This window comes from Micropterus salmoides, unplaced genomic scaffold (genome assembly GCF_014851395.1).
Source record: "Micropterus salmoides isolate LMB-PRFRI ecotype aquatic unplaced genomic scaffold, ASM1485139v1 Ms_hic_scaffold_2, whole genome shotgun sequence".
NCBI classification, from domain to species: domain Eukaryota; kingdom Metazoa; phylum Chordata; class Actinopteri; order Centrarchiformes; family Centrarchidae; genus Micropterus; species Micropterus salmoides.
Window position 1 is genome coordinate 34,290,978 of NW_024041150.1, and position 27,017 is coordinate 34,317,994.

Sequence of the window (27,017 nt, forward strand, 5' to 3'; positions counted from 1 at the left end):
ATTGAAAATGCATTAGTGATATAATTAATGGATTACTCGATTGAAAGAAAATTAAATCTGCAATAAATTCTGATCAACAGTAATTTTTAGTCAGATATTCATCAAGCAAGACTGCTGCAAATCAGTGACAGAGAGTAACTAAGGACATTTACAAGTATTGTACTTAAGTACAATTTTGTGGTACTTGTACTTTACTTACTAATATTTTATATAACTTTATACTTCTGATCAACTACATTTCAGAGGGAAATATTGGACTTTTTACTACATTTATTTTAAAGATTTTGATTACTAGTTACTATTCAGATTCTGATTATTAATATGCAATTTAATAAATTAATAAATTATAATGTATTATTAAAAAAGTAATTAAAAGTGCCCCCACCTTTATCAGCTGCAACATTAAAGTGATAAATATATGCATCAATAATTGTAATGGCATTTTGCACTTATAATACTTATAACTTTGGACTAAACGATCAATAATAAATAGAATATGATAATTATTGCTTACAGGCCTTCAATACAATATCAGATCATTATTTCTGTCTCTCTTTTACCAAATATTCAGGTATCCATCCAGGACAGTGTGTGCAGTGTTTACCGCAGTGACTGATTCTTATGTGCAGCACTTGATAGCTGGTTCAGGTTTTATTACTGTCCTCTGTGGCTGTGATGATAATCATTACAGGCTTAACATAACAACTGTTTCCAGATCAGTGCGGAGAAAATTACAGGGTGAGAGAGAGGGTTCACACACACGAAAACACACACAGACATACACAAATACACAGAAAACCAAACATACACAGCAATTTTTTGTACAAACAACTGTTGAAACAAAACTATTCGTTGTGAAAATGTTTACAGCTGGAGATGCAGTCAGAGATTAGCAAGCTGCACTGTGGACACACACACACACACACATCCCCAGATGACACTAAATGCCAGTTTTCATCAGAATTGTGTTCTCTCAAATCACTGATTCAAATCTCGCTTAAAAACACACACACATGGAAGCACACGAAGACAAATAACCACTGCATGATTAAATGTGGACTGCAATGTAGCAGTTTGGGCAAGAAGTGAAGTCAAACTTAATGTCAAAGGTCAAATTTGTCACTGCGTCAAAATTTACCATTTAAAGGCAGTGAAGACATCAATTCTGCATGAATATCTGTTGATACCTGAGATTTCTGTCTTAAAAAGCGTGTATCTGCATGTCGCCATCTATACCTTGAAAGCTACCTGATACTTTCAAAGTTTTCCTTAGACTCCTTTTTCAACCACTAAATTTTCCTTAATTTGAAGTTCAATCATTTTGTTTATGGAGGGATTATTAGGACACAATTTTGAGAAAATAATTGTATGTTGTTTTTTTTTTCACATGTGAAATAATAAAAAAACTGCACAAAGGCAGCATATGTAGAGAAAATAATTGATTATTTATACCTTGTTTGACTAACTGACTCCCCAGATTTAGTCATGTCCTAATCTTCACATTATATTTGCACATATGTCTTTATAGCTTCAGAAAGTTAAATGACCTCTGGATTTTATAAAACTCTTGTTAAAATGTGTATAAATAATAAAAGTTGTTGTATAGTTCAGTCCAGTTAGACGACTGTCTCACCCTCCTCTGTCCTCTGCCGGTGTTGTCCAGAAACGTAGGCGACAGTGGTTTGTTCTGGGTCTCAAAAATCGGTGCTGGTGCCACTGAGTTTGCAGACGGCGAACAGGGACCTCCTCCTGTGATCGATGAGGAGCAGACCAGCTGCTTGTTCCCATTGAAGAACTGCCGCTTCTCGGCCCGGAAGCGCAGGATGCTGGCCTCCAGGTCCAGACAGTCTCGCCGGCTCTCCTTCAGGGCATCCTGCCGCCGCTTGTAGGCCCGGTCATTGGCGATGACCTGGGAGAGGGGGATGCCGAACGCCATGGGGACAGATTCTGACAGAGTAAAGGATTAGGAAGGAAGTAACAGGAGAAAAGAAGAGACAAGTTATTGTTGTTAGCGATGACATTAACTGGAGAACAATGACGAAGTGAAATAAGATCTTTGATTTTATATTAAGGTTTCTCAAAGGGATTTTGAGACAAACAAAGAAACACTAAAAAAAATATGAACTGAATCGCCCAATTAACAATCTCTCTTTAACATTCTTGTCATTTCTGCACACATTGTTTACAGATGACGTCTGTGCCGAGTTGCCAGGATTGTGTTTTCTGCAAGGAGTGGGTTATTTTGATGGAGAACATGGGGATATTTGATCAATCCAGATCTTCACATTATATATTTAAAGTTGCACTCATCAAGATTTTCATATAAACAATGAATTAAATGATAATGTTAAAGTAGTCACCCTGAAGTGACAAACGCATAGTGACTTATCATCTAACTCTGTGTTTTGCAATATTTTTGCATTTTTTAGATTGTTGTTTTGTTTTTTTACAGACCCAACTTTAAGGTTTTGGTTCACTCTCCCTGATCTCATCAGCCTCGTAGTAGCAGGCAGTGTTTTTTTAGCTAAAAAGCTCTGATAAACCAAACAGCTGAAAGACCAATGTCGCAGCTAGCTGGTCAACATAGCAGAGCATTTAGCAGGAGTGGAGCTAAATGGAGAGTGAATGGACTTTATCAGAAGGAAAGAAACATGACTCCAAAGTAAATTATAAAGACGTGTTTTTCTCATAACAGTGTTTAACGTTAGATGTGATAAGTGTGATAAGTTTAGAAACAGTGTTACAGCGGGGTGTCCTTCACAACAGTTACCAGTACAAGGATTTAGCAGGACTTTGTGTTAGTAAATGTGTACTGTATCAGTCTGGCTTAATTTGACGGGTGCAAAGAGCCTGATATGGTAAAGAGACTCTAAATCCCTCAAAGAATGACTCATACTGGGGGGAAAGTAATCCACTTATTTGGTGCTACAAAACCTCAGTGCATGTTGCTTTTTTTCAGACCCACATTGCATTCACATCCAGCAAATTCTGTATTTTTGTTTTGCAGAAATATTTGAAGAACGATAATGGAAGAAACAGATGGGAAAGATGTCATAATTAGCGTTTTTTACTGTGGCTTAAATGTCTTTGGTGTCAGCTCTGTGGGAGAAAAATATCACATGGCAGGCTGTTCCTCCTCTTTCCTCACTTGAACTAAATCTTACATTGACATTTAAGAGCTAAGCAAAGCTTTCATACTTCTTGAGCTGTAAAAATGTTTATAGCACTTATCACAACGAGCACTTCTTTCCTATTAAAAACGTCCGGCAGGTAAATTCATTTAGTCTGAACAAAATGTTGATGTTATAAATCCACACAGTCCTCTCTGTTCATCACATCTTAACGCCAAACAGGAGGATAAATTCACTTTCATCTTCATGGCGAGACTCTTTGTTCACAAAGCAAAAAACTACAAAGAGAAAAATTTATAACAGAAGACTGTTTTTAGCTTAATTTGACATCATTTACCTATGATGTTGGTCAGCTAAATAATCTTTTTATTCCCCTTTCCTTTAGAGGATATACTAATATATTTTGTATTTTAGATGTTTTTTTGTGTGTTAATTAATTGTTTGTGTGTTTGGAAAACAGCTTGAGGGACAAATTCTTTTGTCTTGCTTACAGCTGGTCTACTTCATATTTCTTTCATGCAATGTTTAGTATCTGATGAAGGTAATTCAGACATTTAAACTTAGTCTGGGCTTTAAAGAGGTGGTATTATGCTCATTTTCAGGTTCAAAATCTTAATTAGGGGTTGTACCAGAACAGGTTTACATGGTTTAATATTCCACAAACACCATATTTTTCTCATACTGCACATTGCTGCAGCTCCTCTTTTCACCCTGTGTGTTGTACGCTCTGCTCGTGAGCTACAGTGATGCATCTTACTTGTACAATATCTTTGTTGGGAGTTGCACATGCGCAGTTCCCAGGTAAGGACTACTAGCCAATCACAAGCAGAGAAGGGCAGGTCGTAAGAAACAAGGTAGTGTGATCCAAATCCGCTTCAGACTGAGACCGTAACCTAGCAGATGGTATAAGTTACTGACCACAACCACACAACATCATTGTTCCACATCTTACCATCAGGACTAAACGTTGAACTGTTGACGGTGTTCTGACGATCTATGCTGCCTTGCTGAAAAATGCTACCATATCGCAAATCGATAGACTCGACTCTCGACTCTTTTCCGTTGCAGATAGTACCCAGAGATAATACGTAGCTTGTCGTCATAGCGACGCCACACACAACAGCCGCGACGTAATTTTCAGTGCGACACACACACCAGCGGTCCACACAGCTTTCTCTTTTTGAAGTTAAAACGTTTCAACATTACTGAGAATGTAAAGACAGATAAGCGGTGTGAAAACCTTCCAGCTGTGTTTTCCTCTGCTGTTGTTGCTGCAGCGGTCTGTGTGACGGCGGGAGCAGAGGGCTCTGTGAGCGGGCGGCTGGCCGGACTCACACGCTCCTCCCGCGGGTTGGCACAGGCTTCCCCTGCAGCCACTTGCGGAGCTCCTCAACTCCGAAAATATTCAAGCACATTTTTGTTCTGCCATCACTTCTCGTAAAACTGTCAATATTTGAAATCTACACAGCTGATTTCTCACCTCAAAACTTCTCAGAAGTGGATTTAGTGATGAAATTCCATATAAAAACTGTAAAACTTTCTGTTTCAGGCCTCTGTCTGGTGCAAGCAATGATGATGCAGTGAATAGTGAATATTCTCTCTGACCAATCAGCAGTCTGTCGTGTTTTCACGTTACATTTTAGTATCCCTCAGCTCGCTTGGAACCTCGATGGAGGTGATATGAAATAAAGTACCTGGAAGCAGGTACAGGTACAACATTTCTACAATGGAAAACCAAACAAAGGCGAATCGAGCCAAAGGGCCTCTGCTCTACTGATATCTTAAAAATCAAAACAAAAAACCCATTACAGAGGCCTCTTGTCATGTTTCATATGTATATTTGTTGTTAGCAGCTCCACCAGAGAGACATTTCTTTAAATTTAAACAAATGGTTTAATAAAAAAAAACTGTTCGAGGTTTAAAGTGATAACAAACAAACAATTAATACAACTCCCACTTTCCTTCTTTCCTCTGACCCTTTGGAGGGGCCTGACCCCTAGGGTGGGAACCACTGGACTAAACTACAGAACTATATATAAAGCAGTTAAAACTAGCTCCACCTCGAGCAGCTACAACAGCAAAATGCTGCTTAGACATTCATGTATCAGCATTAACAATATAATAATAAAATAATATATTAGGATACATTTTACTGCTGAATGAGTATTTTTACTTAGATAGTAGATTTTGGTGATAACACTTTTGCTTAAGTAGGATCACTCACAGCCTTTCTGCTACCAAATACGCTTGAGCTACAACTGCTCATAGACATACTGTGGACGCTTAGAGACCACAACAGTGACTAAAACAGTGCCTTGATATGCAATGGGCTAAAGTTTGGGTATTTCTGCTGCATTTTCAAAACATGAGAGCAGAGCAGATGGGTGATGGTACATGCAAGCAGAAATCTACTTGGATATACTATATATTTCTTTAATTCTACATTGCAGCACTAACATTCACCAGGCTATCACAGCACTATCTTACATGCCTTAAATATGTATATCGTGCAGTCTGGCACAGATTGCGATTTTATTCACTATCACAGTGTGCAACCCTGTCTCCTGGAAAGTGCCTTGTGAGTGTTTAGCTAGCATAGAGACAAATTTGAGATATAGACTGAGGATAAAAGGATAGATGGATATATTGTAATGATGGACACAAGGCTGGGAGAATGAGTTGAGCTGAGTTTAAAGTCGTGAGCAGATACTGACCTCGAAAGCGGATAAGAGAGCTAAGGATAATGTCTGTTTATATGTGATGCTGAAATGAATGTGCCACCTTGTTAACTTGTGAACGCACAGCCCCTCACAGGAGAGATTAGAGGTTCAAGTAGACGAGCGGTATAAGAATAGACAGGGTGGATGTAGACAGCAGGTAAGAGAGGGGATAAACAGGTAATCCTATTCGAGCAGCCACAGTCACAAACCAGACATCACACTCAGACTGATACAGGCTTACTGCAAACCCCAGCGATACAGGCTGCAGGTAAACGCAACATGAGTGAGGTCGCAATGCAATGAAATCACTGCTACATTACATGACCACAAACTGATTTAGCGTTTGGAACAACTTTCCGATTAAAGAGTGACAAAGCAACAATTCTTCAAGAATTCTTCTCTCTCTTCAATTCAGTCCCAGATATTGAGATCAGGGCTCTGTGGGGGACATACCATGACTTCCAGGACTCCTTGTTTTTCTTTATGCTGAAGATATTTCTTTACGACTTTCGCTGTATGTTTGGGAGCCATTTTCTCTACCCCGGTTTCGTGTTTCTATGCATAGTTGAGTCAAGTGTTTCCATGTCGGAGGTATTGCTTTTTGGTCCTCCATGAAGGACACTTCTGACCAGACTTCTCCGGACTGGAGATGGGTGTACCAGGGTCCCAGTGTTTCCTGCAGCTCTGAGCTGATGGCACGGCTGGACATGTTCAAATTGGAAAGGGAAGTTAGCATGATGTGTCTTTCATCAAGTTTCTTTGGTCAACCACTACGTCTACAGTCCTCAACGTTGCCCGTTTCCATCTTTGTGCTTCTTCAAAAGAGTTTGGACCTAGAAACCCATGTCTGCCTTGAAATGTCTGCCTGCTGATGCAGTATAACTACCTTGGATCTTGTTGCTGTGCTCAGTCTTGCCATGGTGTACAACTTTTCACAGTAAACTGTCTTCAGCGGCCTCACCTTGTCAGCTGAGTTTGGCTGTTACTCACCCAGTTGTATTCCTCCTACACAGCTGTTTCTGTTTCAGTTAATGATTGTGTTTCAATTTTGAATTTATGATCATAATTGTTAAATCATACATCTGACAACATGCCTACAAAATCCCTGACTCTGTGCAAGTGTACCTTGAAAAATTGATGCGGTTTTGAAGGCAAAGCTTTGGACTGTGTGAGCGTAACTCCTCGGGATTCTGGGCCAAAGAACATTTGATTTATTTCTGGTTTTATTCTGACTTTCTCTTTATATCAAAGCAAACAAATATACACCTGTTGTGCAGCTCTTTGTTGACGAACACAAAAGTAAACCCTTTATCATCCAGCGACTTTCACCCATAAGCATCTTAACACTGTGCAGGTTGACGTTTAAAAGGCGTGAACTGAACTCGGCCCCAATAAGAAAATTATCTTTAACTGTCTTTTTAAACGTGGGTGAATGTGGCCTGGATGTCAACACTGTACACAGCATTGGAAACTATGAACTGTACATTTTATTAAACACAATAAGTCTTTTATTGACTGCAGTGTCAGCAGCTCTCTGACCAGCTGTAAAGGACTCACTTTACTCAATAGAATCAAGAAAATAATTAAAGTAAATATATCACGCTCCCAAATGCAGCAATAAAAGCGCTGATTTGTCATTTGTGTTTTGGGAAGGATAATGACGCCTTCCAAAACATCTTTTGACTTTTAATGTAAGGTTATTCTATAATGTATAATTGTATGAGTAATTAACCATTCCCTGAACTCAAACACCGCCTATAATTCCACATAAGTACTTGCAAATTCACGAAAAGTAAGAAAAATCTGATTCTTTTTGTGACACTTTGTCCCTGGTTTCCCTGGTTGCAATGTGAATGAGTAACCTGTCAATTTAGAAATTTAAAGAAAACTCTCTGCACAAACCATATCAATATACCATATCTTTGGTAGGGAACACAAAAGGTCCAAGGCACTCTTCTGACAATCCAGATGAAGGTTTGTTTGTCTGTGGAATGTGGCTGTAATTATCACTCAGCGCTGGTATGTTTTTGTACTTTATACAACTATGTAGGGAAATTATTTTTGCCTGTTGCCTTGGGGAGGTCAGCTACAGAAAGCCTCTGAAGGATCTTGCTAAATGACATTTCATCAGAGGTGATGTTTGGCAGTTTGTAATCTCAACCCTGATCATCCAGTAGAAGGACCTGCTGTCCGACCTCCTTCCAACCCCGAGTGTAAAGTGACTGTTCCACTTTACAGCACCTAAAATACACGGGAATAAACTGATGTCAGGCTAGAGAGGCGACACTCTGACTCTGCACGTATCACTCATATGCATGACACAGGAAACACAGAGCAACTTAATCGGGCTGCATCTTTACTTACATGCTCACATTCACAGAATCATGAATGCACACATGATTGTTTGAATGAAGACACATGGACAAACAACATGCGCACACACGTGCACAGTCACACCTGGTAAGAAATGTCCCAAGCAGGTCAGACAGCCGTGGCAGACTGACAGGATGCCACATAAATCACTTAAAGACATGGGATTGACTCAGCTTGAAAAAACTCTCAGGTGGCACGAGGAGTTTATACTTACTAACACAGCAACATGAACGCATCATTCACAGAATGTATGAAATATTATAAACAGTACGGTGTAGATCTTCTCTATATGAGAAGTGCCCTCAGATATGATTTGGCGCTATGTTTTGTGTGGTGTGTTACAACTAAATGTTCTAAATAATAATGTTTAAATTCAGAAGTTTGGACTTTTTGTCCCATTTGTTGTTCCTTTATTGAGTTTATACAGTTAGGCGAACCCAGGAAGCTTGGTTACAATACCATTACACTATGCATCTTAAAAAACTGAAACTATACTATACAAAAAGCACAAAATGTTGCATACATCTAAATAAGACAAATAAAACAATCTCCCTTTCATTTCACTACTCTCATGCATACATGCTGGACACACAGCCTGCCCTGACTCCCTGTTCCCCTCCCACTGTGGACAGTAATTGGATAACTTGACTTAAAATCTACCTGTTTTGTGATACCCTGTCAAAGCAGTTATAACACTGTGTCACTGTATCCCCACTTTCTCTAAAAAGCTCTCTAATTAATGTTATAATTATTGTAATCCAGAGGGATCATGTAGTGTTTTCCCCCCTCTTAAATAATAATGCAGAATTTAGCAATTTCAGCACCAAATCTCTGATATTTATATTCACTTGTATGAAACCCTGTTACAGACAAAATTTCTGGCTTTCCAGAAGGCAAAAGGTGAATTTGGGAGTGACCAAAAAATTAATCTGATATCTCCTAATATCTTTACTTTTTAAAAATTTCTGCTGCTTGGTTTGAGGCTGATCTGACCAGCCCTCCTCCACGTGATGTCCTCCTCCGTCAGGCGCCAGGCTCACAGATAAGCTCCTCGCCAGGTGCCTTGTTGGCCTACTGCCAGTTAGTATTAGCTTATAGCCACAGGTGCGCACACACAATCTCTGGCTTGCTGAAAGGCTACAAGCAGAGTTTTGACTAGCTAATGGCTAATGTGCACAACAGATTATGAAGCTACACGCAGTTGTTTAAACAACAGCTCACAATTCACTTTAACTTGGCTGTTGGCTGCTAAGTAGATTTAATAAAACATAATTGTATATAAACAAGCTAAAAGTCTGGAAGAGAAAGACATTAAAAGCTAATTAATTAAAAGCAATTTTTATGAACTTTCCACTGCTAGCAGTTTGCTAGCTAACACAATAGGGATTTGCTCTGTTAATCCAGTTTATGAAAGCTGTTAATAGTAATATAAATAGTAGTATAATAACAGGTAATAAGCAGCAGCACGAACTGAACTCTAAATTAAGTCCCTGAACATTGTTGTTTCTGTTTTCACTGTGTCAGAGGAACTATAACATTAGGTGAATTAGTCAGATAATGGATTAAAGAATACCAACATTATTTGATCACACATTGTTTCTTACTAAAAAATAATAACCAGCAAATAACCAATGCTGACCATTCTCTCTACTTTTGTTTCTAAAAAAGTAAAAATGTTCGTGCACATTTGGTTTCTTTATCTGGTGCTTTTTGGGCTGTAATAAATATTACAAAAAATGTTTGTGTTTGACCAGTGAGCTACGTTTAGCACTGTTAAAGTGCATGATCGTTCACTGCATATTGTAAAATACTACCCACAGAGCAGGTACTTGGCACCATGATCCATGACCGAGGAACCTAAATTTAGTGCCTAATGAACACATTTGGCTTTTCTACATATGTGGTACATGCCAATCTAGATTATATTTGTTGTCAACCATTAGGACAAGAATTAGTTTTGTGTTGTAATTGTTTCAGTATGTGGTAAAACGTGCACAAATGTTTGCTTTCGGGGCTGCAGTAATAACCACATTTAACTCTTATCATCAGTTACTGTTTGAGTGCATATATTTAATAACAGTAATCCTCCTGCTTGCAACTTATTAAGAAAGAATTGTTGCTTAAGGACACTTCAGCAGGATGGACATTTAGTCTTGGAACTGGTTGAAAGATTTATTTCCTTGCCCGGTACATTTCAAACAAACACAATGGCCACTGCCAACAAGAACGGGCTTCATCCATCTGCTAATGTGTCTTACGCACGGCACTTAATGGCCCTGTTTGATCAGTAAGCCCGTGCTTATTCCTCAGTCCTGACGTCTGTTGGCAGGAATGGACAAACTGACCACTCCATGCCGCTGCCTCCTGACAGATGCCATGTTTTCTGGCATCGAATGCCAACTATGTCAGTGCTTGTACTGGAGGTGTTCGCTTGTTTAAAGTAAATAGTTGAAGATTTATTCGTTGGCTGTGGGAGCTTGATAGTCTTAGGCAAAACTTCTTAAGAGTCAGGCAGCCAAGCTAGTGGGACATTTAGACAACTGAGAGACTTCACTGCTACAGGTTTCTGGGATGTTATTTTTTAAATGAACTTGAGACGGAGTTTACATTCTACAATCACACGTACATTTTTTTGACTGAACAGTTTGGTGGTGTTAGATTGTGCTTTATTGTAATATAATTTTTTATGTTTGTTGTGTGTAAAAACTTAAATTATGAACAATGCACTTTAAATTTAAATAAAGGGATTAAGTTTTAGTCTGCCAGAACTATATTTCTGGCAATAAGAACAAATCTTTGAACTGCATTAATGTAAGGAGATAACACTTCTTGAAATATATTTTTACAGTTAAATGAGTATATAACATTTAGAAATGTTTCGGTTATAAGTCCAACATTTGCTAGAGCTGTGTTTTTGGAACCTTGCATAAACAAAATGCAGTCCTACTCTGCGTTATTAGCATAATACTACAGTTAACATTTCTCTGACGCGACCCCTCTTGACATGTCCTGAGTAAAACTAAACCGCAGACAGGAAGACAGCTGTATTGTTCTGGATTTTCATTGTTTTCCTAAGACTGAAGTGGATTTAGTTAGATGCTGTTCAGTACTCACTGATGTTTCTCCTTCTCCAGCAGCTGGATGATAATATTGGTCTTCCAGGGAACTGAGCTTTGTGAATTTAAAACCCCCTGTATATTTAACACTTGATGTCCTCTGTGTAAACCCTAGTGAAACAAAACACAAACGAACAAGTGTCTTAAACCCCTTTGCCAACATCACAAATTACCCATTGGCCAGGTGTGTGGAGGTGAGAAAGTGAGCAGGATTTGAAATCTTATCACTTCTATTCATGTATTTTGTATTAATTTGTTTTGCAAAACTGCTTCTGTCACTGTGTGTGTACAACCGAGTGCATCACCATCAATGCCTCTGAGGAGAGACTGTTCGAAAGTCTTTTCCCTCCTCCATTTGCAGGATTCATCACAAAGATACACTCAAAAAAAGCAGGGAGAAACCCTTTTTCTTGTAGACATGGTTGGACGACACCCAGTGTGACCAAGTTGGTTTCAAGCGTGCCCTTAACTTTTAACACTAGGTAGTCCACAAATATTTTGCACTCATATCTGCATTAACTAGTGCTGAATCCTGCGTCCAAGCTGCTGCAACGCTGCCAGCTTTCAGATAATTAACTCCCTCCACAGCACCTCAGACGCCCGCCGTTAGTAGCATGTAGAAGCAAATGTGTAAGCAAACTGTCGGATTTGTTCTGTTAAATCGACCAAATTAAAGAAGGTCCAACTGGTGTCGGTATTCTCTAACCCAACATCGCCTGAAACCCCTGTTCTGACATTTAGGGGGGCTGGGTCCAATTTTTTTAACTTTCTGTTCCGACATTATGCTTTTTGTGGGCGTTCACGTGTTCCTTTATCATAAATACCCAGTTTCTTACATGTCTTGAAGGCAGCGGTCCAAATAAAGCTCACAAGGCACACTTGAGTAGAAAAACTCGGATCAGAAAATAAATAAAATACAGAAATGCCTTCATAAGCCTGGTATATTTGATCAGAGATCTCAGCTTTCATATTTGCTTTCTTCTCTACTATCCACTAGGATTTGCTGCACCACAGACATGCATGCATGACTAAACCTGCAATCTGCATCAAATCATGAAAAAACTTAATTCCTAACAGCTTTTGAGAAAACGCTAGCAAATTTCATTAAAACTGTCTCATTACCGTTTCCATACAGATTGTGTATTATTCCCATTTTGCAGCCCTCAGGGGTCTGCTACCTGCCGACCCCTGAGGGCCACACAGTTATGCCTCCAGTGGTGGGGGAGCAGAGCCAGCAGGGCCACTGCCAGGTCCCAATGTTCTGTGTTTTGATTAGCAGGGTGAGCTTCAGCTAAGTCCCTGTGTGTAAGAGGCTGGAGGGAGGATTTGAAGCCCTGCGCAGACAGCCTGGGAATGTGTTTGTGTGTGTTGTGTGTTTTGGCTCTCGTCTCGCACTGCTGTGATAATCACCTGAGAATAGAGAACATCTCTTTATGAGAGGTTGGGGTCACACCGGCAGATGATCAGTTAAATGGCATGGTTTGTTGATATGTTGTTTGTTACTTATTGTTGTGTGTTGTACCTGTCTTACTACTATTCTGTATATATTGTTATTACTTGTGGACTGTAATAAGTCATTTTATGTCATTTTAAATCTTTATTTTAGGTTGCCCTCATAATAACTGGCCAGGGACAATGGAAAATTAGCACGTTGAGCTAACTCTGGCTCATTTACAGTTATTTTACTGTTAATTAATGAGCACTGTCCCTGTCAAATAAACAAATAAATGAAATGAAATGAAATGAAATGAAATGGCTTACAGCGAGACAAAGAGAAGGATGAAGGAGAGGAGCGATTTAAAGAAAGCAGAGGAGAGAGATGAAATGTAAAGAGAGGGCAAAAAGGCAGAGACAAACTAAAGAATGGAAATGAAAACAGTTTAAAGGGCTGGATGCCTGTGTTTACATGTTCACAATAATACTATCACCAATACTCCATTTACTGGAGACCTAAATGGAGTAACCACACCTTTTGGCGCCTTAACATGGATAGCTGTACAAACAGCACTCCTGTTTTAAACAAGCAGTGTAAACCTGAAGCTGACACTAGTTTCTGTGTAATTTAGCTTGTCTGTTCATGTGTTTCTGCAAACAGGAAATTAAATCCAGTATTCGATACACAGTGATCAAAGTGGGACACATTTTGTTCCCCTTCAGAAGAACGAAGGGGTTGGCACATAGTGGTTCAGCTTGTTCAGAGGCTGAGACTGAATGCATTAGGTTGCCTCTTTTTTATTTTGGACCTCCACTTTGTCCAAGATGTACGTACAGTAGCAATTTCTGTGCTCTGTATATAAACACACAACATCCCAATCATCCCACTTATTATTAACAACACAGGCGATTGAAATAAACAAGATTCAGGTTAGCAAAGAAGCCTTGCTAGGATCACAGCACTTTTGTTTGTTTATATCACCACATGAATCATAATGATGCAACTTTAGGTTCCCTTAAACATCTACAACCCCCCTTGAAGTGGCTCTAGGCCCCCCAGTTTGAGAACCACTGACCTAAGGACAGCTGTTTTTTCTTCATATACACATAAACAAGGCCTGATGAAACAGCTATGGGGCCTCTGGGGAAAACTGAGCTGCCTGGCCCTTTTTCACCACCCCCAGTCTGTGTTAACTTGAGTAAAAAGTACCATATCTGCAAGAAAGGACCTCAATATTAATAGAGTAAAACTCCTTAAAGCCTTTATAATTTCAGTTGAGCTTTTGATTTCCTTCTAATACCAAATCAGATTACAACAAAAACATAGTGATATACAGTGACCCCGAGGCCTTCAGGGTCACGGTCAGGGCAAATAAAGAGATAATCAAACTGTAGCTATGAGTTTGTTATTTCAGGATAGTTAAAATCTGAGATAATGGGATTTTAAAAACACTGAGCAACTGAAGAAATGACATCACTTTGAACGGTGTAAATGTTAAGAATATGTGTTGGTGTGCCCATAAACACACTCCTACTGACGGAGCTGTTTTTGCATTTGCAGGGTGACATGGCATGACGGTCGACAAGTACGTCGAGGGCGTTTGTGGTCATTCATTATTCAGTTTATGTTACGATGACGCGGGAAAGAAGCAGAGACAATGAAACACAGGCTTGAGTCAGTGAACGCTTCATGACTCCTCTGCAGCCCTGAGCCACTCATGCTTTATAAACACAGTATGTCAAGTATGTAAGACCATTAGTGGTAAAAGCCACTGGATGTCAGTGGTGGTGATGCTGTTTTAATGTAGAGAAGGGACATTGTGTTCGACAATAACACTTACTGTAAGAAACACAATGGAGCCTGTGAGCGTCGGGTCGTACAGGGACTTCATAAAAACACAGATCATAAAGGAGACAAGCTGTAGATGGTTTCATGCTTAACCACACATGACTGTGTTGGTGTGATGAACTTACCTCGCTCTTTCTTTTCCTTTGAAAAGGAGTCAAACTTCCTGCGTAGAGATTTCCTCCGTTTGCGTGTTTCTGTGAGAGAAAAGACAAAGTCACCATGAATAAAACTGTTAGTGGTGCTCAAGTATGTGTGCGCTTTAGTGTGAATAATGAATACGGTGTACTGTTTGATCAGGGATGTCTGTCTTTCATTTATTCAGTTATGCAAGTGTGTGTTTGCAATTTCCACGTGTATTGCTTGTTAAGATGTTCCAGTTAACACTAATGAAGGACCACTACTCACATTCATCTCACGTGTTCTTTTATCAACCCTAAATAAAAATAATTAACACAATCATCACTTTTTTCTCTCTCTCTCTCTCTCTCTCTCTCTCTCACACACACACACACACCCAACCACCCACTTCAAACTGCCCTCATTACGACCCTTTTCCTGTTCCTGTCTTTTTCTCTTATTATCTTTTTCTCCTGAGTGCTTGTGCCTCTTCCTCAGCTCTAAGAATAGAGCGGATCATTTCAATAGAGGAGACCTTGTTGTTTGTTTGAATAGCCCTTCGCGCTGCACTGCCCCAGACATGAAAGACAAAAGGGGTATAGAGCATGTGTGTGTGTTTTATATCTGCATGTGAAATATCGAGAGAGAGTGGTTAATGAATTGCATAAAACTATATTTAAAGGGAATGATACTAAAAGGAAAAATGCACCTTTTAAAAACTTATTACAATCACAGGTTATCCCTTTTTGCAGTCATATATAATGCAAAATAATTTTCAAATTTATTGTTAATATTTTAGTTAATGAACAAAAGAAAAAAATCTCAATGGCCACTCACTAGCTTTTCTGGAGCTTTAAACTGAAAATCACAGGTTTCTTCAGAAAATGGAGTTTGCTCAGTTGCCTGGAAGATTCACCTGACCCAAGTACTGACAACAGAGTTATCTACATGACAACAGAGCAAACTCAATCTGTGTGACAAGAAGAATTCTCCAATGTCGTTTTGGATTTTGTTTTCACAGGATAAATGCAGCATTAGTTCTACTTTTTTTGACCCTGATTTCCAAAAGAAGGTGACAGTCCCAGTGTCCATGCTTGCAGGAGGAGAAAGAGACGGTAGTTAGAAAGCTAATGTTGGTTGCAGATCAAAGTCCGTGGAGTTCTTTTTTTTTGTTGTGTGTTGCTGTCTGGCTGTTAGTCAGAGTCACTGTCAGTCAATGATAAACTGGTTTAGAGTTTGAAATTGAGTGATTTTATTGGTTACATGTAAAGAATTTACATACTTTCTCTGTCAACCTCAAAACAACAGCCTTCACAATGGAATAGTGTTTGCACATACATATACGTAAATAAAATATAAACTTTAATCTTTTGGGACATCTGTATGCTATGCTTCAAAAATGCATTTTAAATCATCTCGGCTGTTAGAAAACCACCACTTTTTTTAGCACAGCAACAGTGGAGTTTGATAGCAGAAAATACTCCATGTAAATCCATGTGTGTGTTAGTGGCTAATGTGCATATGAGAGGGCACTGTGTCTGTTTTTATAGTGTGTTTTGTGCTCTGTTTTACGAGCTCTACATCCTCCCCCTCTGACCGGGTTTACATGGAAGAAGCCATTGTTTGGGTTACTAAAGCTGGTGTTTAGAAATCACTAATTCAAGTTTGGGTCTTTTCCCTATTAAGGAACTATCGAGGTTCCCTGCATCGCAAATAGTGGTGTCCAGAATATTTGGGACTCTAAAATTCTTCTCTTTTCACCCTTTAAACACAAATTTAAACTGCAAACATAGAAAGAAAGGAAGAGAGAATATTTGTGTCCATGTGAATGTGTGTGCATGTGGGGATAAAAGGGTCAAATTCCCATGACTGCAGGAAATTAAAGTTTATTTCCAAAGCGCACAGCCACCTCCCACTACTCACACGCCACCTCCAGCTAAGGCAAATCTCTTAGGAAGTCTGCGCGAGTTTGTGTGCGCACATGTGTATGATTACATAATGCACATTCACAGAGAGCTAAGATAACAAAGCAAGACAAATACAGAGAGGGAAAACAGCCCGAGCTTCCAAGTACAATAGACTTGGAGATGTGCATGCATCATTATTTGTTGTTAGCTGAATATTTTGCTAAAATGCATCATTTTGAACAATTACTGGATGCAGTAATGTAATGGTGGATTGCAGATCAGTCACCTGAAACACTTTAAGATGTTTCACAATTAGATTTTACTCTATTTAAACAGATGCATCACTGAATCCCTTAAGCAGTTGCAGTAAATGTAGCTGCTCAGTGAAACCTTTGGGGGATCAGAAGACGGATAAACTGAGATAGAACATATTGATGGTGAAGCACTGTTCAGAGTAGGAGTGAGCAAGGTAAAAAGACATGGGACTCGGATACGAAAGAAAGTTACCAGGTTGTTGCAGGTTTTTGCAAATATTTAAATAAAGTAAATGATAGAGACGTCTTCAAATTGGTTGCTTTATCCAATGTACAGTCCAAAAACCAATATTCAGCTTACAGCGATTGATCAAATTCTCATACTTGAGGAGCTAGAAAGAGATAAATATCGCCATTTCATTTGCTTAAAAATGAACTAGAACATTTGCTGGATTATCAAAAAGCATTCTCTGTCAATCAATCTGTTTCAGCTTTTGCCAGGACACTCGTGAAAAAGAGGTAAGAAATAATGAGATAATGAGAAGATAATGAGAATAAGATTTTTTTTGAAAGTGGAAACCAGGCACAATTAGAGCAGGAAAGGAAAGGAACAAGTGGAAAGAGATCAGAGGAAGGAGAGAGCAAATTAGTTTGGAGTCTCCGTAGAGCAGCTGATTCTGAGAACGGGGCATGAGAATGAACTCCAGACTGCACCAAATAAGAGCAAATATGTCTCACAACTTCTGACTGAAGAATTCACTGGATGTTGCCATTGAAACTAACACTCATGCACATTGAGCCATACAGGAAAAAGTAGAAACCTATAGTGCTTGTACAGGAGAACTGGAGATGTTTTATTGCACATGGATTCCTCCTTGAGCTGGTGCAGAAAGAGTCAAAAAGACAATAAGAGGAGGAAGTAAGAGATAGAAAGGAGGAAAGACTGGTGAAGAAAGATAGATTAATGTGCAATGAAATATGATGAGCAAAGAGCCGTGTTGAAAATAAGAGAGAAATGGAAAAAAATCAAAGAAAGAGAAGTGCAGAAGAAGAAACTCAGTGGAGCAAAAGCAGAAACAGAACAGTACCCAAAAGACAAACAGGGAGGGAGCGCGGCAGGAGATGATGCTGAGACCGTAACGGACTGGAGAGATTCCAGCCCAGGGGAGAAACCGAGGACAAATATTCCCACGCTTAATCACTGAGAGCTTTGTTTGTCAGTCGGACAGTGGATTCACACTGTTCATGCATTCATGTCTAACAATTTAACTGCACACAAGACAAATAAACATCTGCAGGCTGCCATAACAGCCACCTTTACTTCCCAACTTGGAGCAGCACCAGACAGTCTGAGACCTGCTGTAAAAAAGTTAAAGGGAATACTGTTTTGGGGATGTTAGGATGTTTGTTTATTGGCAGATGTATCCATCAAATGACATATCAACAATGACAAGGACAATGACGACAATCAATATCGTCTGTTAGTCTCTGCTAGATATGTCACTTCAGCGATCATGCTAACACTTTTGCATATCCCTAGTGGAACATTGTGAAGATAAACATTTATTGAGCCCCTGAGTGGAAATCCAGGTGTTGCATCAGAAAAAGAAGTACAGATAAATAGAAAAAATTAAAAAAAACACATTAGTGTATAAAATAAAAATAGAGATAAAAATAGAATTGCAATCACAATCAAAATTACAAGGCAGGCATATTACCCTCCCCCCAGTGTTGTACTTAAACTAATCTGTTTAAGTTTTAACTGTCTCAAGTGAAGTGACATAGTAGTGTGATTAGTAGATGCAAAGTATAGTACATGCAAGAGTAATATGATACCAGTATGTGCAGTGTACAGAGTATAGAGTATAGTATAGTAGTATAGTAGTAGTATAGTATATTATATTATAGTGTAACAATAATAAAGCATGTTGTGTACAGTAGCTGATGTAGCCAGCTTTGGATACCTTTGAAAAGTTCTAGGCTTAAAGATGACAACTTTTGAATGTATACATCTTGAATGAAAATATGAATGCATATAAAATATAAATACTGCAGTGGAGAGAGTTGGAGATAGAGTTTAGCTTATCTTAGCTAGGGACTTACTCGCTCCACTGGACTTTGTTTTGAAGCACGAAAAAAAGGTAAATTGTTCTGCTTTTTGTATTCACTGGTAGCATTGCCGGGAATCACACTTGGTTTCTGGCGGTGGGCCGGTATTTTTTAACCTCTAAGCTACTCGTGTGTACCTACAGCAGGACAAATTTATCTGCAGTATCTGTTGCCACTGCTACTTATCACTCAACAACTTCACTTCAATGGAAACAGGTAATGTATGAGTGTTTTGTTGTGTTTTACAAGCTCCACATCCTCCCTCTTTGAACGAGTTAACGTGGGTTGAAGGAGTGTTTTGGTAAGTAAAGCAGAATTTTATTTTTATTTTTTTTAATTAATTCAAGGCTGGGTCTTTTTCCTATTTTGGAACACATCGCACATACCAGATTGTTGCCTCTTGGAAAAAAAAAAAAGAAAAAAAATATAGAAAGCTCCTGAAAACATTGCAGTGCCAAAGCAGGGAATTGTAAGTGATTAACTTTTTCCCCCATTAATCTCGTGGTGTAACTGAATCCTGACCTGGTGGAAAAGAGAATACATTACTGATCCCTAAAAATAAAAAATTAAGAACAAGATAACAAGAGAGGAAAATTCCACAAAGACTTTCCAAATGTGAGGAGGGCAGGGACAAGTGAAGTCTCACAGGATGCATGTTGAGTCATATGTGAGAAACACACAAACTTGTTTCCATCACTAAAGGGGAGATTGATTAACTTACATTCATTCCCTTGAGATCTTAATCTTAAACCAAATTTTAACTCTATAATGTATCGCGAAGATCTGTGTTTTTTTGTGGTGAAAAATACACATCAGCTTTGCAAATGTTTTGTGGAGGATTGGCTCAGTGCATCATGGTGAGAAACACTGAATGTGAACAAGAAAAGCCCACAGGGCACATTTGAAATGCCCTTTGTCTGTGTTTGATAAAAGTTACAAAAAGTAATTTATCCCACTGGGAATCAATATCCAGGCCGCAGATGAGCTGCAGTATTATTGAGCTTCACTGTTTATTGGAGAACATATCTAAACTGGCCCTGAATCAGCAGCGTGGTCAAAGTTGAGCAGGTCGGGGGGTTAATAACGCAGAGTGAACAACAGTATGAGAAAACCAGCTTACATACCGCCTGGTCTCACAGGAGAAAGGCTACAAACAGATCTGACACACACACAACTTCTACAATCAGCTGTGTTTAGCATCAGCCTACTCTCCTCTCTGATCCTCCTGACCTCAAGGATCTCTCCAGCCCCTATAAACATGAGAGAAAAACCTCCCATTGTGCAGTCTGTGAGGTGTTTGAAAGATTTACGGTTTGTTGGTGAAACTATCCCACTGGATTTAGTACTTTAGAGTTCACATGGATAACACAATTGTACATAAATAGCATATTTCAAAGCAGGAAGTAGTCCAGTAGCAAGAAGAAGAATGGTTGTGCAAGTAAACATCAGTAAAAAAGGAAAAAGTGTTGGAGGTATTTTCTACTGTTATAAATTATTATCAAAACATACAGTACTGGGTCTGATGATGCTGTCACAGTACGACAACAGCCCATAGAGGCTTGACTTATACTTGAGGTGAGAAAGATGATTTTCTGTCTGTGTGGAAGCCTGTAGGTCCTGTAGCTAATAAATATCACCAATAAAAATTACTTTGGAATGAAAATATTTAACAATAAATTTTCTCCTGGCAGACTTTGTAGAGCAAGAAGAGCACTGTGGTTTTTACTGTCTCATCTTTCACTGACGTTTAATTAGTGTCTTTTTAGGAGAATAATAACTGTAAACAGACATTTAAATTTATTTTTATCCAAAACAATTAGTTGGTAGCACCTTTTTTAGCCCTGAGTACTGTCTGCAGGTATTCCTTTTAGTCTTCACACAGCCCAAACAACCTTCACCAATAACTTAGGGCGGCCTGTAAAGTAGCCTTATCAGGGCAAAAAATGCAGAAAAGCACACCACTAGCTTCTGCTCGTTGACCTTATTGGTTTGAGCTCAAGATAACAACATAAGGGGACTAAGACAAACATATCAACATGTTTTATAAACTTTTCTCTTACATGGACGACAGTGGCGGGGCAGTAAGAGCACACTGTCTCAAGAGACTTACGGGACACAATGTGATGCCAGGTGCTGCCATGATTATATCCAACTGATGACAAAATTTTGGACAAAATGCAAGTGATCTTGAAGTTTTGAGCTCATTGTAAAGGAAATCCCACAGTAGTGTGCTTATTTGGGTATAGCTGCCTTAAAAATGTGTTGCCTTTTTCACTGCCTTCTAGGACGCTAAATGCTTTTTGTGTGGTCCCGACTTCAGCTTGATTAGCATGGAAAGCAATGCTTGAAACATACGGACCGAAACACAAGTTTTTCAGCAATACAAATAGGTCTGTTGGGAAAATAACTGATCAATCAGGACTTGAGGAGGATTAGAAATGGGGATATCATCTTTCAGCGCAAGAGCAAGAAATTAAACAACTTAAAAATAGTGTGGATGAGATTGACACAGCTGGTACTGGCTGTAGACTGGAGAGAAGTAGCAATGCTTAAATTGGCATAATTGTTAGATAGATATAAAAAAAATTTTTAAGTTAGACATCCACTAATATAAATATGATGTCAGACGGACTAATGTGATACATATTATCAAGCAAAGCCACAGTGCTCGTCATTGTGTCCAGAGCTGGAAAGTACCTAACCTCTGTCATATTCAGGCAGAAGAAAATAATTCCAGCTCCAGTTCCCTGAGAGATTATTTTTGTGTCCATAGCAGGCAGAGATGGCCAAGATCCTACTGCTGTAAGAGGAGCCTGTTTAAAACTCTCATCAGGTAAAGTAAAACTGGATTCTTATACTGCCCTTTTCTGATATTTTACTATACTTTTTAAGCAGTTAGGCAACATATAGTAGATATGTTGATTTTTATCCACTAAGCTTGCCTCACTTTAAAGCACCCCAAATACCTCTAGATAAAAACACGTTGAAAGACTCAAACTCCTGTCAGCGGTATTTGAGATATCAAGCGAGACACATGAATACATAAACACGGTGCATCCTTTGCCCTTTCTTAACGGACAGCTTGGATTACTTCCACATGTGTACAGAATGTTTTCTTTAACCTAAGAGAGTTGAATGAGCACACAGACGTATCCTCCATGTCTTCCTGCTTCACACTCATTCCTCAGATTATCTAACAGACTGTTGTGGCTCCCTCAACAGTTCCTCGCTCGAGCTCAGTTCAACCTTAGCTCTATATGGAAGGCGCTGATTCACTCTTACCATTCGTCATTTCGTCTGAACTGGTGCCAGGTTTCACCATGTCATCATGTGCTTGCTTCTCTAACCTCTAAGCTGCCACTCCTCTCCACAACCAAGACAAAACATTGAAAGTGGCTACATCCATCAGACATGGTGCTTCCAAAGCCTCAGTCCTAATCCATCAATCCTGGAGTGACCAGAAATGCTAGTAGCACTTCCTGTCACTAAGTAGCTAGCTATCTAGCGATTTTTGTGTTTAAGGAGTTGACAGCCCCCTGAGGCATCTTACCCTAACCTTAACCATTACAGAAGTTAGTGCCTAAACCTAAGTCAGTAAATATATGTCAGCTAACCCAGCTGCACACATGGGCCGTGAGGCCAATGTGACAGCAGATAGGATTAACCTCCTTTGTGTTGCAACGCTGTTGCAAACTGCAGTGTTACATACATGTGCAAAATCGCCGTACCTAAATAACACATTACTCATTTGTTTAATCCTCAACAAAAACAGAAATGGAAAAACAACAATGTGTGGTTTTAAGGGGGATTTAAAAAAACTTTTTCCTGGGCACAGTGAAATACATCCAGCAAATGAACCCTGAAAAACTACAAATTGTTGTTTTTATATTTCAGTTTTGGTACGGATCAAACAAGATACAACATGTTAAAGGGATGGTCAGTGGATCTGCAGAAGGATTGTTGATATTTGAAATCAACTGACAAACAAATACCTCCAGAGTCGAAACGCCTTTGTCCTTGCCTGGTCATACAACGTTCTTCTCTGTTTATACTCTTCAGACCTTTTCCTCTTTGGCTGTTTCTCGGCCATCTCACAGTGTTCACAGTGCCTGGAGTCGAGCACTTTCAAATGTGCCGATGTATTGAACTCTCTCTTCCACTACCTCCCTCCCCCCATCACTTCAAGTACAAGCACTAACGCCACCTGTTGCTGATTGGCTGAAACAAGGTTGTGGGAAAGGTCCCCACCTTTGTTTTCCATTTACAGAGCCAGGACTGTGTACAAAAAACTGATTTTTTTTTAGAGCACACACAAAACAGAGAGCTAGCAAAACGTTAGGAAATATTTGCTGAATTTAACAAAAAGTGTAATGGATTACATTACTAACTATCCCTTTAAATAGTGAGCTTTAGAGGTGCTGGTTGGTGGGGCCAAGCTAGCTGTTTCCCTCTGCTTCCACTCTGTATGCTACACTAATCGAGTCCCAGCTCTAATTTAACATACTAACATAGGAGTGGTATGAATCTTCTCATTTAACTCTTGGCAAGACAGCTAAAAAGTCCCTAAATGTCAAACAGCTCCTTTAAACGTGAATTTGGGTCCATCCAAATCAACAAACAGAATGATAAACCTTGATATGCTTCAACTATACACTTTGTATTTATTTGAATAAAACATGCTGTAATAGCAATCTCCGTACCTTTTGGGATGCTGATCTTGAATTCCAGGTCCCTCTCTTCCAGGTGGTACAAGGCGACTTCCTGTAACCTGGCTCGCTCCAGCTCTGACAGACTTTGGATGGGCACCGGCTGTAACCGCACACTCTGACCCAACATGGTTGCCCACGTGTGGTCCCCCTGTCGAGAGAGAGAGAGGGGGGGGGGGGTTAGTGGGGAAAGAATGTAATGATCAAAAAGGTAGATTTAGGATCAAGTAGGACCTATGGCAGCACAGACCATTAATCACAATCACCACATACTTTTATCTCTTTACAACAAATTTTCTGCTCCTGAAGACTAAATGGAAACCTCTTCTGGCTGTAATCAGTGAACATTATCAACCAACCATCAAGTTTTTAAAAGGCAAAAGCCTAGAAGATTCAGTGACTCACAGGTTAGATAACCCTGTCCCTACTTTTATCTTTACTGTCATTCTTTACCAAGACGATCATTTTACTTGGTAGATTGTTGCAAGAAACGACTGCCTGCCAAATTCCCACAGCACTCGATCTCAGATAGTCAGCTGCAGCAGAAGTTCGCCAACAGTAACTAAACAGATTTGGAAAGGCAGCGGGGTTCCCTCCAGCACAGCTCTGCGCTGGGCTCAAACACATTTATAAGGAATTTTATAAGAAAAGAGTTGGTTATGTTGAACTAACACTGCTGCTGTCACCTCTTGAAGTCGGTTCCCCTGTCAGATAGGGTTTCCTGCAGTATATTATCATCTTATAAAACGACAACAATGGATCATGTTTTATAAGATGATTATTATTTTAAAATATATTAAACAGTACATAAAAAAGTTTAAATCACCTAGAGCAAATTATTAATTAGACATGAATGCGTCAGTAATAATAATAATGATGATACAATAAAACACTCAGAGGGCACATTTTTCAGCATTATGAGAACTTTTACTTTCTGATACTTTTTACAGTACATTTTGCTGATAATGCTTATGTACTTTACATTATCTTTACATTACATTTCAATGCAGGACTTTTACTGGAGTATTTTCACAGTGTGGTATTACTACTTCCAACAAAGTAAAGGATCTGAATACTTTTTCCACCACACATATACATATATACACACACTCCCATGCTCCGTTGTTTACTGCATGTCTCTGGGGTCTTGAGTTATCACTCACTAAAAAGCTGTCACTGACAGATAAATAGAAAAGGACTATTGTTAGTCCCAAAGAACATTTTCAAATATTCCCCAGTGGACACGTGGGAGGTTTTTTTCTTTCAGCGGTTTTCATCAGCAACTTCCATTAAAAGAATTCTTTATTCTTGCAACTTGGGTGGATAAATTTATTTGCACAGTAGAGATGCTTAAATAGTCTGAGCTCCATGCTAATAATGTTTGAGAGACTATATGTGGCATCTCCTTTTCTTTCTGCTGTGATCTGGCTTCCCACAAGGAGAGCCTTCTGTTTTTAATCTCTAAACGATCATAAGTTTATTTTAGGTGCAGCCACACACACACTTTATATCTGAGGTTACAAATGGACCAGTAATGTCTGAAGGCATTACGTCATACCAGCTCCTGGCTGAACTTCAGCTATTGAGACCACTGGGGGATGTAACTAAGCACTTTACTATTTACTCAAGGATTGTACGTACAAGTAAGTACATATTTGACGTCCTTCATTCCTACTGTACTTTTTACTTCCATATATTTATCTAACAGCTTTAGTTACTTTACACATTTGTGCATCTGAAAAGCTTGTAAAATATTATGTTTTGTGATAAATGAAACTACCAAACAGTTTATACAAAGCTGGAATGATTAGTTGATTAATCCATTAGTCATTTGATGACTATTTTGATAACCTTCTTCCTCTTTCAATCTCATTTTTCATGCAAAAACATTTCATGGTTCCAGCTTCACTCATATGCTGATTTGCTAATTTACCTCTGAATTGTTTCAATAATTTAGATTTATTTTTAATAATGTTTGTTGGACAAAGCAAATATTGTGCAGGTGTCACTTTGGGCTTTAGATTGTGACAAACCAAACAATCAATTCAGGGAGAAAATAATCAGCAGATTCATCCATAGTTATTATAGTTACAAATAATACGATACAAAACAGTTCTAAATGAGCTTCACCTCAACAACAACAGCAGTAAAATCATGATTTACATGAATGCATGAGTAATAATAATCTAATTATATAATATATAACTGGATAGTACTTTTATTTTCAATGCTTCAAGTAACATTTTTCATTCAAGATTTTACTTGAAGCACATTACTTTTACAGTGTGGTACCTTTGCTTAATTAAAAGGATCCAAATTCTTCCTCCACCAGTGATTGAGTAAACACAATGGTAACAGGGAGAATGACAGACTGAGTGAATGATGAATAACAGGATGGAGAAACTGAGGAAAGAAAGTGAAATGAATTTGCTGAAGTGAAAGAGTGAGAGAGCAGAGGCAGCGTGTTTGATGGAGGGATGCAGCGTGTTAACAAGAACCAGATAAACACACTCCAGATCTGAGGCCCTTGTTTCACAACCGGTTCACCCAATCAGACAACATGTTTTTAACACTTGTGTGGTTTGTTTGTATACCTCACTGAGGAAACATGAGCATTAAGTCTGAGGAATTTTGCATAAAAGTTTGTAATGGAGATCGGGGTGAGACAGTTTTTACTTGGTGTCTTTAAAGCGATGTCTCCAACTAAAATATGTACACATATTTAAGGGTGTGATGCATTCCTGGGAAAAAACACTTTGGATCTAAAAATCTAAAACCACTTTTAAAAATATGACTTTCCAAAAAAAGTGTTTTGTTGGTTCAACTTGCCTGAGATGATCCTAGGGAGAGAATAAGTGGAGCCACAAGGGGGTCAGGGACATCATTACCTAACCAGTGCCATTTTAACATCCAGCAGTTTAGAGCGAACGTCACACCAACAGCTTAGCCTCATATTGTAACTTCCTTAAGCACTAACACGTGTGTGAGATGTTTTCAAACTTGTCTATAACTGTTCAGACACGAGAATTATGACTCCATGAAAATAAATAAATCACATTGAACAACAAAACATGTGCTTACCACTTATTCCATGGGCCTCGCTCAATCACAGGGTGAATAAAATAGATGACTCTTCAGAAATGTGTGGTCACATGACCAGTTTTGTCGTTGTCAACTTCCCCGCAGACTCAAATCAACCCGTCCTTCCCTAAATCAATCTAAATCTTCACAACACAGAGCTTGTGCCTGATACACAGAGGGACTGCACTCATTGTGAAAGTTAGATATTTACTTCCACATT

At 39.0% G+C, this 27,017-nt stretch overlaps 1 protein-coding gene across 4 annotated transcripts in view; it reads right to left on the minus strand.

The window, feature by feature from the left end:
* arhgap36 (Rho GTPase activating protein 36) overlaps positions 1-27,017 on the minus strand; it is an 84,616-nt gene that overhangs the window by 15,033 nt on the left and 42,566 nt on the right. For 3 of the 4 annotated variants that reach the window (XM_038730142.1, XM_038730144.1, XM_038730143.1), the window contains 3 exons: positions 23,711-23,867; positions 14,749-14,817; positions 1,634-1,947 (listed from right to left, as the gene is read on the minus strand). In XM_038730142.1, coding sequence (XP_038586070.1) covers positions 1,634-1,947; positions 14,749-14,817; positions 23,711-23,867 — 540 coding nt within the window. Of the gene's footprint in view, positions 1-1,633; positions 1,948-14,748; positions 14,818-23,710; positions 23,868-26,008; positions 26,026-27,017 lie in introns of those variants that run through there. The other variant, XM_038730145.1, reaches the window with a different exon arrangement.